Raw genomic sequence first — 13,661 nt, forward strand, 5'->3', positions numbered from 1 at the left:
ACAAAAACACGATACATTAAAGATATTATAACAGTAACAATAACATAGTAGCATTATACTGGTACTGATATAGTACCATAACACCAATAATAACATAATACTAATGAAACTAACAATAACCTAGTAGCCTATAGGTTACGTCCCCTCTTAGGAACGACCCCCCTGGTCGCATCAGCCCACGCGACCCTGCGCCTCTACGCTCTCACATGATCAGCTGAGTACGTCAGCAGGTCTAGGGGCACGATCATCCGCGTAGATCATGCAGCTGGCGGCGGAGTAGCGTAGCTGTCCTGGGAGGGTTGTGTCCCCATAAGTAGCGCACCAGGCAGCTACAACGCACCAAGCTCATCACTGTCTCCGAACATATACGAGTACCTAGGGACTTGAGTACCCTCCCTGGTGAACAACTCCATGTAGATACCTTGCACCTCTACGCCCTGTAGATCATCAATCTCTGCACATGGAACAATGAAGATAACATGTTATCACTGATAAAGTGTTTCTTAGGTAATAATTGATTATGCATGAAGACAGTATCGTACCTGAGCCGAGGATGTGAGAAGTCAAAGGACCTGGGTCCGCTCCGAAAGACTACGTGGACCCGCTGCCGGCGTAGAAGTAGTCACAAACACTGGTGAATGCTAGCCTAGATATTGTGACGACGTAGCGGGGGTCTCCGGTGCAGGAGAAATAATGCCTAGCCCAGGCACACTGTAGTGCGAGTCAGTGGCCCCGGAGAAGGACTGCCTTGCAGAGGGGCCACCGTAGTAGTGATGAGATGTTGGGGAGGAAGATGGCCTCGACAGCTCAGCGGCGAAGGTCAGACATACCGGTGCGACGGGTCGGTGAACATCGTAGACGGGCATTCCGGTAGAGGTGAGGATGCTCATGCTCCCATCTCAACGTCTGAGAATGACCTTGCTCACGTGCCGGATAATCCGGCCTAATGCCATACTCACCTCGTCCCTGGGGACCTCGAGGCCATTGTCAATCCGGAGCTCGGTCGCTCGTGCCTTGACGTTAATCTGGTGCAGAATGTTCCTCTGTAAATAAAAGTTTTATTTCATTACTCAAATTTTTTTAGCAACAATTGTAGTAAATAAGGAGTCGTGTAGTATTGTACGTACTTCAAGTGAACGCGTCTGGTCCCTATGCGTCAGATATGTGTCGTGAACATTGAATAATCTGGCCTAACGTTGCGTTCACCTCGTCCTTGGGGATATCAAGGCCACTGTCGATATGGAGCTTGGTCGCCCATGCCTCGATGTCAATCTGGTGCAGAATGTCCCTCTGCAAATAAAAGTTTCATTTCATTACTCGATTTTTTTTGTAGCAACAAGTGTAGTAAATGAGGAGTTGCATAGTATTATACGTACCTCTAGTGAACACGCTTGGTTCCTGTGCATCGTATATGTGTCATGAACATCGGATAATCTGACGTAATGTCACGCTCACCTCGTCCGTGGGGACCTCAAAGCCACTGTCGATCTGGAGCTTGGTCGCCCATTCCTCGATGTCAATCTGGAGCAGAATGTCCCTTTACAAATAAAAGTTTCATTTCATTACTCAATTTTTTTTAGCAACAAGTGTAGTAAATGAGGATTCGCGTAGTATTGTATGCACCTCAAGCGAACGTGTCTAGTCCATGTGCGTCGGATACATGTTGAGAACGTCGAACACGTGCCGCAGAAGCTCGGTCGGCGTTTTCGTGAATTGCCGCAAGCATCCCTGCACGTCGGCCATGTATAAGGCACATGTTCGACTGAGCACCAACAATTATCATCCTCACATAGTACATGAATTAATACCAACTTCTAGTGTTATCACTCTCCACAAATGCAAAGTGCAACGATATAACTTGATTGTTCCTATCAACCCCAATAGTAGTCAGGATCTGTCCCTTGTAAATGTTGATAAGGAAAGTGTCGTTGATGCACAGGATAGGACGACAATGCTTGAAAGTTTCGATACATGCTCGTAATGTGAAGAAACATTGCTTCAAGACATATTTGCCAAGTTTTAACAACAACACATATTTATCAATGTCGTAATACGTCTTTGGGTTCCTTCGAGCAATGGTCTGTAACAAATGCGGCAGATTATCATATGACGCTTCGTATGTCCCGAACCTCTTCTCAATTGTCTTCCTCTTCGCCTTCCATGCCTTGTTGTAGTTGATAGTGTACTTGTACTCCTCAATTTGTCTGATTATGGACCTTAGTTCGTAGTTCAGATTGTTCATAATTTGTCCATACATCACATTGGCGACAAAGGCTGATGTGATGTTCTTGTGGTTGGGCTCAAGTTCGTCTATCATGCAAGTATGGTCTACCACAATTAACACCTCCTAATACTCAACTCACTTCCCCTTGAAGTCGTGCACCCGCCACTGGCAACCCTCATTCACGCATTTGACATCATATTCATTCTTGTTTGACTTGACAATATAAAACTGTCATCGAAGTGATGTCACCTATCGAGTCACAATATACTTCATGGCCTGACTGGTAGGATACCTAACACCCTCGGTGACCTCATTCTGCGTATACTCTCAGGACACCTGATTCCCCTCATTGACCATAAGGTTGTTAAAGTTGGGATTGTTTCAGTTCGCGGGAATAGGAGCACCGTACTCATCATCTGAAATGTCATACTCAAGAGATTCGTCAACCTCAAGATCATCCCGTTCCATCTGTTCAATTAGAGAAGGGATTCGTTCCCCCTCGTCTGCCTCACAGATCTGTTCAGTCAGATAATCCGATAAATATGCACCATCCAGATCGACATCCTTATCATACTCTTCCTCATCACTCTCCTCCTCCGTGTAACCCCCACTATGCATCTCCCCAACTGTCTCCTTATTCTTCCATTGCACAAGCAACATAAGAGGCTAATCTTTGTGCATAACATCCTACAGGTACTTTTTCCACACTTCATCTTCCCTAAATAAGTACACGCCCTAGTATACACCATCTCTCAGACGGTTGTCCACAATGATAATGGTCATCTCTTGAACCTCCAGTCTATTTGAAACCCCGCATCAACCATATGTACAAGTGTCCGACACTTTTGTGCATAGGTATGGAGATACCCTTATCTATTGACTGAAATACGGACAGTACTATCCCTTTCGGACCATATAATATTTCATTCTCCCCATAAAAAAATCCTAAACTACCACTGATCAGACATACTTAGCAACCATTGACAAAAACCTAAATATGATTGCGATAGAACATAAAAAATTATGTAAAACAATATCTACAATAATACAAAAATCATTACATACATAGCCCAACATGTAATCTATATTGCAACAAAATATTCTCGGGTCGCTACATCAAACATATCTAAATCCTACCGCTACTACCTCGGTTATTCATACACTATGTCTAAATCCAACATCTAATACCTAATATATGTCTAAATACTATATCTAATTGCTAAAATATGCGTACAAACAAGATCTAGATGCTAAACTATATCTAACTCTAATTTTAAACCTAGACATACATTCTAACCTATGTCTAGTGGCTGTTCTACCAGATTTGTAAAATAAAAATCATATCTAACCTTTAACTTATGTCAAAAACTAACACTAGTGACTATTCTGCCGGATTTATAAAAAATAGAGAAAACAAACAAACATCTTTACATTGATAGGGCTTCGTCGTAAATTTTCTCCTCCCCTCCCCTCCTATGTCCTCTCCTCTCCTCCCTCTCTTGGCTGAGTTCGAAGCAAATGGGACGCTGATGTCAGCAAGTGGCGCTGGACGAATTATATACCTAAAGGATCTTGCCTAATCTTTAGACGAGACCTTTTGGTGGGCCCGTGAATATTGTATCAACGAAGAACTCGCTCGATGAACAGACGACGATAGCTCTATTCCATTTCTTGAAACGGACGTGTAGTCTTGCATATATAGACTACACTTGCTAGCGTGGACCTTAGCTCGAGCGCCCCATGGGCTTGTTTGAGGAAGCATTCACGCCAAAGCAATCCGCTCGCACGATCGGGAGGCAGGCACTCCAGGCCAACTGAGTTTTACAGTTATTTGGATGGAAACAACAGTCGGTCAGTAAAAAAATTGTTGAAAGCTTGCTGGGTGCATTGGGATTAATAGACGTTTATACAAGCTCTTATGTTTGTTTAGGGACTAATGGATGTTTATACAAGCTCTTAAGTATGTTAAACAACCTAAGCATTACAAAATAGTTGTTTCCATTTTTTGGCCATGTTTGGTATACCTTATCAGTAGTTTTTGTTTCTCAAAAGCTATAAGCTGTGCCAAACAGGCTGAGCTTATGTTAACTTTTGAAAAGCTGATAAGCTGATTTCTGATGAAATAAACTAAAAGCTGATAAGCTGGCTGAGAGTGACTTTTCTGAAAAGATATGTGCTGAGAGCCTAAAAATTAAGACCATAAGCTAATAGTTTTTCTCAGAAGCTATAAACAGCTTTTCAGAAAAGCATCTTTTCAGCAAAAACACATAAGTTTTAGTTACGCCAAACATGACCTATGTTAGGACTCTTGTATAGATCGAAGCGCATGTGCGTTATACACTCACTAAGCGCCTCTGTAGACTGCAGTGCAGGGGTGGAGATAGGGGCTAGGCCCCTATGCTTATGTAGTTCCACACTATATATATAATGTGTCTAGGCTTAACTAACTCTAGTTACTGTTATGTCACCTCTAGTTACAATCTAAAAAATACCAGAGTTATAATCTGTAAGACAGAGAGTTATAATCAGATGTAAATAAAAAAATTGAGTTGTAATTACTTTACGGATGAACGTAATTCCTAACAAATTCTTTGTCTAATGATGTACAACCTAGGGAACACGATTGTAATCGTAGTACAATTTAAAACGTAACTCGTTAGCTTCTCGTGTTACAATTATGTACTTCTGGACATGCAGTTATAAGTAATCTATCTAGCGGATTGTAACTGATAATTGTTTGAGTTATAACTGGAGGTTGGTGTAATAGTAAACTATAGTGCGCCTAGGTGTATAATAGACTCATCGTTTATATATCATATAGATATAGTAACATATAAAAACTAAATAACTTAAGAGCTAATTGGTATACAAAACTCATTTTATCTACTATGTATGTTTCAAATATTATATTTTTTAAACATATTTCAGGTATTAGATGCCATCAAATATAATGTACTACACGTGTTTATTGTGAATCCATGTAACGAAGAGTTTCTTCTTACCAAACTTTATCAATTTTAAAGTGTTTGTCTTTAATGGGTATGATTTATATTACATTGCTCTACTCTTTATTAACCTAAGCTTTAGTTATTTTCTATTATAGATACTTTTTTTTAGCAACTTCTACGGTAGACCAATATCAATTAGAAAAAATAATATCAAGACGTTGAATTGATAGATATCATCACTCATTATAGAAAAGATCATACATTTATTAATGTGAGCGAATTTGTGTATAAATAAGAAAAAAGATATTTTACACCGATCATAGAACATGTATTCATCGACACTTGTATTATGTTTTTCAAAATAATAGAAAATATATTAACTAATATTAAAAAAAATTATGCTTTTTAAAAAGAATTTAATAGGTTTTAGAATCGATTTAAATTTGTCTCTCCTCGGCCCTCTCTATCGTGCAATCCTTACTCCGCCCCTGCTGCAGTGCACACTCCAAACGTTATCAGACGTCTTCTTACCGTAAAGAACTGGGAGCAAACCATCAAAATTCCCCCGAAGCGCCTACATGGAAGCTGGTCAAATGCAGATAACGTGCGTGTCAGAAATCGGGAGGCACAATAGGCATCAACATTCTTTCTTGATATCACCACGATCAGTTTCTCTTTACATTTCCAATCGGTGAATGCATACAGCTTTCGTCCTGATATATATCGAACTAATACAGAAAGAATTACAAACGAGGGGCAAATGCAAATGGAAGATGAAGCAAGCACGGGCGCAAACATTGGAACCCGTTATCGTTTCACGTAGCTACAACGCAAAGAACAAAAGAATAACAACTAATGGAGACTACAACAGAAATTTCCATCTTTTTTCCCCGACATCGTCCTGATGTCGATCTGAACATAGCTGCTCAACCTTTGCATCTAAGCACTGCCCGGTGGGGAATAGAAGATGAGGCTCATCAGGAGCCCGACCAGAAGACCTATTAGCCCAGCAAAGGCAGCAAACGTCAAGGAGAAGCCCGCATCACCTTTGCGGCTCCTACGCCTCCTGAGCACATCCTGAAACAGCTTGTTCTGATAAGTAGAAAATTCAACGTAACAGAGCAAAGGAGTGCATTTTGCATCCTAATTGCTAACTAAAATGCCAAATTAATACTCTATATTCACGAAATATTTGTAGGCAATGAACCTGCCGCACACATCCTCCGCAAGGTTATTGAACAAACTATAGCCAGGCTAACTACTTTGCTTTTTTCTTTAGCTATGTCAACAAAAAGGTTCTTCATTTCAAGTGCAGAATAATGGAAATGTGGGGAAGGAATTTGTGGGCTTGGCAGATGACACCTCATTCTTGTCACTTTTGAGTCATTTATCGTTAAATGAGCAGCCGTACAAAGGAGGAAAACAAACTTAACTATTCCTAGAACCCATAACTTAGCCTAATTTTCCCTAAGGTCCAACTTATGTCATTAGTGCCTTAGATTTCTTCTTTCCAAGTTCCAGCCCTTCCTTTATGTTCCCTCCATAAAAAAATGATTGTCATGTTTGAGTATAAAACAGTCTATGCTTTGCTTCTGATTTGCTGAAAACATTTGTTTTCTACTTTTCTTAACCTATCAGAAGACAATCGCATTAAAAAAAATCAGGAGATAGAAATGTTTTTTTTTTCTCGAACGCGCAAGAGAAATGTAAGTTTCTGTATTTTACATTTGGAGATAAAAAATATCATCAGACAATATATTTTTACGAATATAAAATATGTCAACCACCAAGGACCAACCAATTCTTTTGCATTTTGCACAAAGGTCAGACTTCTTTTAACACAACCAATTATTTTACTCCAAATTTTACAGTTTTCATTAATGTAACAGCCAAAACCCAAATTGTTCAAAAAAGAGAAGGCCCAAGTCCCAGTGTCAATATGATCAAGTAAAATATGGGAAAAGAATGAAGTGAAAGAAGTTTGATATACTGTACCAATTCACGCTGCATTTGCTGATTTTGCTGAAGCATGTTATCTCTTTCATCCTTCAGGCGCTGAATTGTCTGGATCTGAATTTAAAAAAAAAATGAGCAACATACAAAGGTGTCCGAACGGATGTTTTGCTATTCGTACAAGCTTGATCAGAAAAGTACAAGATATCTATTACAATGAGAATATTTCATGAAGCACTCACTTGGGATAATCTAAGATTTTATCTAATTTTTCAGTTGGAAACTTGGAATATGTTGATCAAGTTGAAGGGACCTACTTTGGTTGATATGGACAATAGTAAGAGAAAAGATCCAAATTCTGGTCCCAGTGCATAGTTAACAAGTGTGTAAGGCAACATGTTCATGGGCTTCTGGGCATCCCTCCCTCCCACAATTATGGCCTCCCAATTATAGGTACCTTTCCCCATGATCAACTTTATGATCTTTCAACTTTCCTATCATGTTGCTTCAACATCTTCCTAATTATCAGACTTGTGCTTCACAATTTTTATATAATCAATGCCAGTATGGCATTGCCCCGATATTGCTTTACAAGCGTGTGTTGTATTTAAAAATCTAAGAGCAAAAGGATATCTATGTGACATGTCAGTAGAATATTAGCAATTCTCTCACAGCACAATCAAGAAACAGATTGCTCATGTGCCATGCAACATTACAGAGTCATGATAAAAGGCTTCAAGCATGTCATATTCAAGTTGGCAGAATGATTCCTTCTCTGAACTCATCAGAGGAAAGATCTTAACTAACATGTATTTTCAGTCAAGTTTCCCAGTAAAAATGAGAATTGCTGTTGGGATAAAGTGCATTACCTCGTCAATGCTTGCATTCTTCAGCATCTACAAAAGTACGGTGTAACAATGTGATCGACAGTAAGCATATTTACTGAAAGTTTATAAGTGCATAATAAGTTCCATACATATTACAACAGAACTACCACAATCTCACCGTCAGATCATCAGACGCCGCTTTGAAGCTCCTGTTTCCTGAAGATGTAGCACCAGAGTCGTCTGAGCCTCCACTGGGTATTGTGTAAACAACCTTAAGCTTCATTTCCTCAATTACCTTATCAACATCCTTGTTGAACTGCACCCATACAACAGGATGGCATATGGTTGTCGATATCATTTCTCTGCAGAGATAATGTAACACTAAACCTTATGAATTAGTGGTTTGCATCTTTTTGCTCACCGTATCAGGGGGGATCTCATCCATGTCGGTACTGGCAGCCACCTTCGTGCTCTGAATCAAGAACTTATCCTTGCACTGCATGTCTGGTGGGTACTCTTTCTGTGCCTGGAGTGTAACTATACCCCCAAATAGGAAAGCAGGTACAGACACAATTACACATCAAAAACCAAATGAAGAATCCTAAACACAACCATGGGGAAGCAGGTGTTTACTCGTTATAGTGCAAGAATCCCAAGGCTGTACGATGCTCGCGTTCGGCCGGACAAAATACTTCCTCGGTGATGTTGTCTTGACCTGAAAAGAAAATGGGATAAATTTGGTCATACCTGGCCCCATTTTCACCATATACAGCGAAAATTCTGAGGCGAACATCATGAAATGGGAAGCGAGTGGACCTTGAATGCGACATGGTGCTCGCTGTTGTTCACCACCTTGAGATTGCAATAGCACGGCTTGTCCAGCTCAACTACGCGCAAGAATTTAACACCGAGAAAATTCGCGGAAGTTTAACCAATCGTAATGTGAATAAAATCCTCGAGAACTCCGCATAACTTACATAAGAAGGTGAGCTCCTCGGGGTAAACCGAGATCAGCGTTCCGCCTCCTCCCATTGCGACCACCTGATCAAACACAAAGAAAAGAGGCCGGAAGATGAATAAATCTCTGCATTAAAAAGAGGGAAGAGACTACTTTCTGTTTGTTTGGAGTGGTTTCCGAACCTCTCTTTCCAAGAACTGAGTGCGAGCAAAATAAACTAAAAAGCGCAGCGATTCGGAGGAGAAGTGGGAAGGGGAGGAAACCAGGGGTGGAAATGAGAAGAGGGAAACCAATGGGTTTGCTTTGCTTTTCTTGGCTTCCCGGCGACATTGACGGGGCATCACTCAACTTGTTGGGCCCGTGGCACTGTGGCAGTTCGCCTTTCTGGTTTTTTGGGTTTTTTTTTTCCGAGTGAACAGCGTTGCTCTTTTTTTTCTTTTATTGGTGGTTGGTGATTTATGTAACTTTATTCAGAGTGCTGTTTCCAGGACTGGAAAGACATGGCTTTTGGCAGTTCTTATTTGCATTTCAGTTAGAATACTTGTTGTACTAAATACACTTGCAATACTCAGATGAAAACAATTTTAAAGCAAGGCTTTTAAGCCTACTTAGCATAACTCAGAAAATCATCACCAAAGCTGTTAAAACCTAAAAAATAATAATAAGACCGTGTTGCAGTATTTGCACTGGCACAAAAATTGCATCCATTCTCTGCAATCCTCATACAGTCCAAAAGAGAAGTACAGAAAAATCGGATGTGAAGAATATTCTTGTCCGATTGGAGTATTAAACAAACATTAGCCATTTCGTTCCATATTCTCTTCAACAAACCATTAGATTATACGCCACTAGTATTCTACTGATGGTAGGAGCTCATAAAATTTTCAATGGCTGAGATGAGGTTTTCAATCATTTTCGCCATTAGGAGATACGGAACAATCTAATGACGAAGAATAGTATGATGAGTGTGGGACCCAGTTGTTGCTTTGAAGAAACTAGAGCTAAACTGAAATTTTGATGCTGTCAGGTATACTAGAATTCAAGACAGATGGGACAAAATGATTGATCCTTTAGTAAGGAAACCATGGCAAGCAATTTCCAGTGGTAGAAGCCCCCCCCCCCTCCGGGGGGTGCAGTGGCGGCGCACGCTGGTGCAAACCTGTCCGCCATGGTTCAAGTCTAGCAATGGCAGCAACGTCATGAGCACGAAACACCGATGTCATTTGATCTGGATAGAAGTCTTCTCTAAACTAGGGAGCGGTAATGGATATGATTGATGACTAATCCTGCAGAAAACTTCAACTCCAATTTATTAGTACTTACCATGTCAACTACCAATCCATAAAAAACGCAGACCTATTTTATGACATGCTTTTTTTTTAAAAAAAAAAAAGCAACATACGTGCATATTAACTATCAGTTATACATGCATTTGAGAGTCCAGGTCTCCGATAGAAGGATATAATTAAATTCACAACGAGGTAATCCTAGTACCGATTCTGTACACCTAGGACAAAATACATTTACACTGCAAGCCGAAATAGGCCACACAAAAGCTGTAGATATTGCGCATTTTGACATCCAGTGATTACAGTGAAATGCACTGATTTGAGTAAGTGGAAAGTGGTTTGCTAAAGGAAATCAAAATGGTAGCGGGAGAAGCTCTTCCCCCGGTACATCTAGTTTTACTTGAAGGTTGAAAAGCGGGGAAGCTTGTGTTTCAGATAGTACAACTTTGCTCTCCTCACTTTCTTGTGTCTGATCACTTTGATCTCCTTTATCCTGGGAGAGTACCTGCAATGGACAACACAGGGGGCATTAATAACATTTGTTGCAGGAATTCTGAATGATAGCAGTCTAAAGTTTCAAGCATTTCTATGTTCAGATGCATAAGAAGTAGTAATACTGTAGAATATAACATCTAGCATATATATCACCAGTTGCTATCTAATTAATCATTACCGAAAAGGAGAATTGCAGGTAACCACATCTCTAACAGCAAAAATACACAAAGTGAAGCATATCACATTAGAGGATTCTACTTTATTTGCAGAGAACATTAGCAATCAGCAAACAACAGATGACTAAGTTCTACAAGGAAAAAAAGGGAGAGGAAATGACTGATGACCAAGTTGACAAAAAGTAGAATCTGAGTGCAGCACAAGGTTATACACTTATAGTCCTTAATTTGAAGTTTCACATAGGTGTAGGAAAAGAAAATGTCAAAACCAAACAAGAGGACAAAATCGTTGTTTGGTAGGGGAAAGATGGTGGCTATTATTTGAATGCTTCATACCTCCCAAGTCTTGCTGGGGAAATTATAGTTCCAGAGGAACCATAAAACACTTTAATGAACTAAAAAGAGGGAAATACTCTGCACTAGTCTGTTCAAGTTACAGCATTTAACCGGTTCTGTAAATCTGCAAGTATGAAACCGAGTGATAATGGATTTTGAGCTAGAATGCATAACACCTTAGAAACATTTCGAAGGAAAACCCCAAGTCCAACTATGCACTTGTAAGCATAGCAAACCGAAGTAATTATATAACCAACTTATAACAAAAGTATACTTGGTGTTTTATTCATTATTTCATCGTGCATTCTATAGGAAGAACCCATCAACCTAATTCAAAGTAAATGTTTGAAAACCTAAAGTTCATTTTTTATAATCATGTGAAGCCAGAGGGCCCAAAAGTTGCAAGGTAATGAGGTGTAGCTAATATCAGTATACCAATAGTTTCATATCTATTTGAACGTATAGAACAGTATAGATGTGTTCCAGATCTCCTGCAGTTAAAGTAAAAGTAGCCGCATAGAAATTTCAAAATGCCAACATTTTAGTAGTCAGTGTCACCATGTGATACTAGGCATATTATCTGCACTGCACGGAACAAATTCCAGAAACTATGTAACCCCAACTTACACAGGGAAGGTAATTTCAACTCCTACACCAGCAATGATCCTTCTAACGCGTATTGTAGTGTGAACACCACCTTTGTGTTTTGCGATGATTATGCCCTTAAAGAGCGACAATCTCCTCTTGTTGGGCCGTTGCTGCGACAAGATTTTCTTCATGTATCAACAATTATCCAATTAAGACTAGGTAAAAAGAACATTCAAGACTAGCGGAAAGTTGACCATTCTAAGCTCAATGATGTCACCGGGCCTCAGATCTGGTATAGTCTTCACCTTCTCGGCCTCCTCAATGAACTGCTTGTTCAGAATCTGCGATACCAAATAATTCAAGGAAATAGTATGTTACATAACATGTCAAGCTGCCAAAAATTGTGATCGATTGTACAAACATTATCAATGAACTAATTGTTCAGTACTATGCTGAATTATACAAAAACTAAACAACAAGCCAAAAAAACATTTTTGAGAGGAATTGAACCAAAATTCTATCCAACCATGTGCCCATGTTAATGAAACCATGCATGAACAAGAATAAATATAATTAATGCTCATAAAAGATATTAAGCTCCTTGGTGACTTGTGTGCATTACCGAACCTTTCGGCAAAGTGGTACATCTATAAGGAAATTCCAAGACAGTGAGAAAATAAATTCTCCATTTCACCTACTAAAACTAATTCTATATGAACTGCTATTTTAGAGACAACGCTACCATGAACTCAACATACAACCCCAAACATTGGCGTCACAGGCTTCACAGCACCTACATGAAATAACTCTGAATTCTGCACAATAAGCAAAGAAATGGTACTCGATGAATTGTTGCTCCGCCAACCTACATTGTGTTACTGTAATTCGCAACCTGCATTTATCCACTACCAATCATCCAATCCCGGACGCTGCAGAAAGTTAAGAAATGCTCACCCCAATGATTTCGCCGAACTTGACCGCTGGTTTGCTCGGCGGTGGCGGCTCGTCTGCTTCCTCTTCCTCCGCCACTGCGACAGCTCCCTCGACCTCCCCCTCCTTGGCGTCAGCTGAGGCAGTGACAGGCTCGGCCTCGGGTTCAGGCTCCGTCGCGGGCTCTGGTTCTCCAGCATCGGCGCAGGCAACTAGGTAGGTGGCCCGGCGAGGGGAAGCGCACAGGGAGAGCCGGTGGAACGAGGACGACACAGAGAGGACCTGCGGCGGCGGTGAGCGGTGGGAGAGGAGGGCATGGGGAAGCAAGACACCGGATACGGCGGCGGTGGCGGAGGCGGCGGCTGCGGAGGCCATCGGAAGGTTAAGTCGGTCCAACGTGTCAGCGACGGAGCATGGGACGGAGGAAAGAGGGAAAGGAGGCGTCGCCGCGGTGGGGGGAGAAACGCTATCCGCCTCTCTCTTGGTGGGAGGGGCTGCGACGCTGCAAGCTGGGCCCATATTTTATCCAAAGATCAAGCGATCTGAACCGTCAATCCAGGTTAGTCCGTTTCTAAAGGCATTGTGACGGTGTGAGATGCTGGAATCCAGAAATATCACGACGGTAGGCGATGCAAACTGTGTGAGATGCTGGAGTGAATTTGCAAACTGTGTGAGATGCTGGAGTGAATTTCCATGAGGTGATCTGTTCACGATGCAAGATAATCTGCAACCAGAACAGCTGATGGCATGCAAATTGTGGACTTCTATTGTCTTATGCGTCCTACAAATGACACACATAAAAATAATAAACTAACATTGGTAGTTAGCTACGAACTAACCCTAAGCAGTACTTCCTAATAATAGCGCAAGCTGGATCAGACACTAAGTTCAGACATGTAAAAAAGAGTAGTATGACTAAAAGAAATACTCCTATCTA

General features: G+C 40.7%; 2 protein-coding genes across 2 annotated transcripts; both read right to left on the reverse strand.

Annotated features, from left to right (window-relative positions):
- Positions 1-5,803: 5,803 nt before the first annotated feature.
- Positions 5,804-9,349, reverse strand: LOC133919434 (vesicle-associated protein 2-1-like). Its single transcript, XM_062363820.1, has 9 exons — positions 9,093-9,349; positions 8,930-8,993; positions 8,769-8,839; positions 8,586-8,667; positions 8,374-8,489; positions 8,131-8,268; positions 7,995-8,021; positions 7,168-7,242; positions 5,804-6,249 (listed from the first exon to the last, which is right to left on the reverse strand). The coding sequence occupies exons 1-9, from the start codon at positions 9,249-9,251 to the stop codon at positions 6,112-6,114; spliced, it is 870 nt and encodes a 289-aa protein (XP_062219804.1). The 5' UTR covers positions 9,252-9,349; the 3' UTR covers positions 5,804-6,111.
- Positions 9,350-10,357: 1,008 nt separating this feature from the next.
- LOC133919435 (large ribosomal subunit protein bL19cy-like) lies at positions 10,358-13,250 on the reverse strand. Its single transcript, XM_062363821.1, has 4 exons — positions 12,749-13,250; positions 12,049-12,135; positions 11,834-11,964; positions 10,358-10,704 (listed from the first exon to the last, which is right to left on the reverse strand). The coding sequence occupies exons 1-4, from the start codon at positions 13,241-13,243 to the stop codon at positions 10,596-10,598; spliced, it is 822 nt and encodes a 273-aa protein (XP_062219805.1). The 5' UTR covers positions 13,244-13,250; the 3' UTR covers positions 10,358-10,595.
- Positions 13,251-13,661: the final 411 nt, after the last annotated feature.

The sequence above is a fragment of the Phragmites australis genome, chromosome 5, assembly GCF_958298935.1.
Source record: "Phragmites australis chromosome 5, lpPhrAust1.1, whole genome shotgun sequence".
In the NCBI taxonomy this organism is placed as follows: Eukaryota; Viridiplantae; Streptophyta; class Magnoliopsida; order Poales; family Poaceae; genus Phragmites; species Phragmites australis.

Excerpts from the sequence above, each read along its gene's own strand:
- LOC133919435 (XM_062363821.1), bottom strand. The coding sequence starts at position 13,243 with ATGGGCCCAGCTTGCAGCGTCGCAGCCCCTCCCACCAAGAGAGAGGCG. Across the intron at positions 11,965-12,048 it reads ACATCATTGAGCTTAGAATG|CAACGGCCCAACAAGAGGAG; the intron begins GTCAACTTTCCG and ends ATCTTGTCGCAG. Across the intron at positions 10,705-11,833 it reads GTTGAAATTACCTTCCCTGT|GTACTCTCCCAGGATAAAGG; the intron begins GTAAGTTGGGGT and ends TGTCCATTGCAG.
- LOC133919434 (XM_062363820.1), bottom strand. The coding sequence starts at position 9,251 with ATGCCCCGTCAATGTCGCCGGGAAGCCAAGAAAAGCAAAGCAAACCCA. Across the intron at positions 8,490-8,585 it reads GGATTCTTGCACTATAACGA|TTACACTCCAGGCACAGAAA; the intron begins GTAAACACCTGC and ends TTGGGGGTATAG. Across the intron at positions 7,243-7,994 it reads AGAATGCAAGCATTGACGAG|ATCCAGACAATTCAGCGCCT; the intron begins GTAATGCACTTT and ends TTTTAAATTCAG.